The sequence below is a fragment of the Canis lupus genome, chromosome 8, assembly GCF_003254725.2.
Source record: "Canis lupus dingo isolate Sandy chromosome 8, ASM325472v2, whole genome shotgun sequence".
NCBI lineage: Eukaryota > Metazoa > Chordata > Mammalia > Carnivora > Canidae > Canis > Canis lupus.
This window is the reverse complement of record NC_064250.1, coordinates 74,883,402-74,887,398: the sequence shown is the minus strand read 5'-3', so window position 1 is coordinate 74,887,398 and position 3,997 is coordinate 74,883,402. Positions and strand designations below refer to the sequence as shown.

At 43.2% G+C, this 3,997-nt stretch overlaps 1 gene segment (V, D, J or C); it reads left to right on the top strand.

The window, feature by feature from the left end:
* The first annotated feature begins 1,553 nt into the window (after positions 1–1,553).
* Positions 1,554–2,044, top strand: LOC125755521 (immunoglobulin heavy variable 3-48-like). The segment is given in 2 exon segments: positions 1,554–1,625; positions 1,725–2,044. Coding segments are annotated over 2 exon segments (366 nt in total).
* The last annotated feature ends 1,953 nt before the right edge of the window (positions 2,045–3,997 follow it).

Sequence of the window (3,997 nt, the reverse complement as noted above, 5' to 3'; positions counted from 1 at the left end):
ACCAAGAGCAAGTTATCCTTTCAAAGCCAGGTTTATAAAATACCACCAGCATTTGTCGCAGAGCTTGAGCAAACGATCTAAAAACCTTTAGGGAACCACAAAGACCTTCACTAGGCAAAGCAATACTGAAAAAGTAAAGCAAAGCTGGAGACATCCTGATTCTGGTTGCAAGGTAAATTACGACGTTTTGATCACCAGGACAGTATGGCGCTGGAAAAAAATACACACTTATAGATAAATAGAAAACTTTAAGAACCCAGAAATGGACCCAGAATAGTATGGTCAAAAAATCTTGACAAAGCAGAAAAGAATATCCAATGGAATAAAAGAAAATCTCTTCAAGAAATGCCATTGGCAATATTGGAGAGCCACATGCAGAAGAAAGAAAGTGGACACTTGTTTTACATCATTCACAAAAATGGACTCAATGTTGATGAAAGACCTAAATGTGAGTCAGGAAACCATCAGAATCCTCAGGAGAACACAGGCAGCACCTTTTCTACCTCAGCTGCAACCACTTCTAGACGTGTCTCCAGAGGCAAGGGAAGACAAAGGAAAATGAACTATGGAGACTTCATCAAGGAAAGAGCATTTCACAGGAAAGGAATCACTCAAAGTAACTAAAAGGCCACCTAGAGAATGCGAGAAGATATTTGGAAATGTCTTATCAGATTAAAGGCTCGAATTCAAATCTAAAATTAACTTATCTAAAAAAAATAAAATAAAATGAACTTATCAATCTCAACACACACCAAAGATATATATCTCCAATCAGAATTGGGCAGAAGTTGTGAACAGACTTCCTGTCCTTCATGAGGTCCCACACCACATCATATATTAGGGAGCTGATCCACATGCAAAAAGAAATTCATTTGCTCTCCTAGTTCTCCTATATATCAGAAAAAATATTAGAGTAAAGAATCTGACAAATAACAGGGAAAATATTGATGCACCTAAATCTAAGATTACCCTTGACATTAGGCAATAATAAAATAAAAGATATTAAAATCAGTCGACAGGAAGTTAAATAATTGGTTTGCATATACATAGTCAATGAGGAAAATTATTTCAAAAAAACAATTACAAGTAACTAATGAGCTCAAACAAAATTCAGGAAATAAAATCAACATAGACAATAAAGTTAAATCTTACACACTAACAACACATTTTCTGTATCAAATTTACAAAACAATCAACTTTATACTGGTACCAAAAATAAATATTTATGACTAAACTTCATTAAGCAGAGAAAATACTGTTTAAAAATTACCTATACTAAAGAAAGACCTTTAAAAAGGAAGAGAAATGCAAAGATTAATACATTGATGGATTAGAACATCATAAACCCACTGTGAAACCAAAAGAAACTGATCTGGGGTTGTGAAGCAATCTTTGTATATAACTTATTAAGAATTGAATCTAAGTTGGTAGGTGACTATATAGTCAGGGGACATGCAAATAGGGCCCTCCCTCCACTGATTAAACAAACTGAGCCCCGACCCTGCAGCTGGGAGAGGAACTCCAGCCCCAGGATCCCCAGGTGACCCCATTCAGTGCTCAGGACACAACACAAACGACCATGGAGTCTGTGCTCTGCTGGGTTTTCCTTGCCGCTATTTTAAAAGGTAATTCATGGAGAACAAGAGACCTTGAGTCTGTGAGTGGATGTGAGTGAGAGAAACAGGATGTGGGAGTTTCCTGACCAGGATGTCTTGTGTCTGCAGGTGTCCAGGGGGAGGTGCAGCTGGTGGAGTCTGGGGGAGACCTGGTGAAGCCTGGGGGATCCCTGAGACTCTCTTGTGTGGCCTCTGGATTCACCTTCAGTAGCTACTACATGGAATGGGTCCGCCAGGCTCCAGGGAAGGGGCTGCAGTGGGTCGCACAGATTAGCAGTGATGGAAGTAGCACATACTACCCAGACGCTGTGAAGGGTCAATTCACCATCTCCAGAGACAATGCCAAGAACACGCTGTATCTGCAGATGAACAGCCTGGGAGGCGAGGACTCGGCCGTGTATTACTGTGAGAAGGACACAGTGAGGTGACCTCAGTGTGAGCCCAGACACAAACCTCCCTGTAGAAGGGGATCGGGACCACCAGGGGGTGCACACTACTCAACACTTCTGTCTTGAAGGCCCAGGAGCAGGTGCAGATTGAGTTTATCAGCAGATTTCCTGTCAGGGTCTAGGTTTCCTCTCCAAGGAGCAGTTTCCCCAAGGGAGTCTCTCTGGGCACAGGGTTCTGTGCTTACGTATTCAGTCTCTAACTTACAAAGTTTGTTGTCATAGAAACAGAAATATTCCCACATCCAAAAATGGCAGTGCTTCTTGTTTTGCTTATTCCTTATTCAGTTTCTGATTTGGAAAGTTGGTTTGTTTTAGTCAACAACTCTTCTTATATGCTCAAGGACAAATCTGCTTAAAATTTCTTACTGCTGTCCATAAAAACCAGTTTATTACCCATATCTCCATTTACCACAACTTCTCCTTTATAAGAGTCTCAGCTATGTACATGGAACATGAAACAACCACCCAGTTCACTGTGCAATGATTTTATTTTATTTTGTATATTTTTATTGGATTTCAATTTGTCAACATATACCATAACACCCAGGGCTTATCTGGCCAAATGCCCATCTCACTGCCTGTCACCCAGTCACCCCAACCCTCCGCCGATCTCCCCTTCCACTACCCCTTGTTCATTTCCCAGAATAAGGATTCTCTCATGTTCTGTCTCCTTCCCTGACATTTTCCCCTCATTTTCCTTCCTTTCTCCTTTATTCCCTTTCTCGATTTTTTACATTCACTGTAAATGTGACCATATGTTTGTCATTTTCCCATTGACTTACTTCACTCAGCATAATATCCTCTAGTTCCATCCACGTTGTTGCAAAGGATGGGTATTCCTCGTTTCTAATATGCAAGGATTTTAGAAACAACATAAAGTTCATGCTGGTCATGACACTACAAAGGACTCGAAAATCAAATGGAGAGAAGACTGAGTGCAGGTGTGACTTCAGTCTTGAACCACTCTCACAGAATCTATATAAGTGTGAATCTGGGAAAGCAAGGGACCACAAGAAGTACGTTGTGAGGATGTGTAGTCTGAAGAGCCCCTCAAACACACACAGACACGAGAGTACAAACCTTTATCACCTTCGTCATCGTGTCTGTTGAGAGCAGGGCAGGCCTTTCAGCACGTCATAAGTGCTTGGATTTTGGAAGGACACTGGCTCGTGGTGTGTGTTGTGGGACAGTGGTAGGGACGAGGTCCTCCTCAGGAGGGGCTTGTGTGGAGTCAGTGTCCCACCTGCATCAAAGGAGGGAATTCAATGGTTCCTGATGGATTTCCCATGGGTGGGGCAGGAGGAGAAGAGAGAGGACTGGTGATCACAGGTGTCAGCAGATGACACTCAAAGATATGGTGTGATGACAAATTAAACTAAACTATTATGAGAACTGAGAGAACAAAGGTAGAGGAGGACTTTCCACCTGCCGGGAATAGCTCATGGATCCTTCAAGTGCTGATATCAGTTCACTCTGTGTGACCTCTACATCCCTGTTTTGGAACCTAACGTCCATGTGATGGGAGGATGGGGTGGGGCCTTAGGGGAGCACTTAGGTCAGGAGGTGCAGCCTCATGATGGAATCAGGGACCTTATACACCAGGTCTAGGAAAGCTCCCTGCTTCTGCGCCTCATATGAGGTGACAGGGAAAGGACGGGCTAGGACGTGGGCGGTCTCAAGATACCACATCTGCCTGCACCTGGACCTCAGACATCCCATACTCCAGAGCTGTGAGAATGAGTGTCTGTTGTTTAATCCACAGAGTCTGGGAATGCGGTGACATCACTCAGAAACACTTAAACAGGGTCTCACCTCTTATTTGTCCTTTAAAATCTGGTCCCAGGGATCCCTGGGTGGCGCAGCGGTTTGGCGCCTGCCTTTGGCCCAGGGCATGATCCTGGAGACCCGGGATCGAATCCCACATCAGGCTCC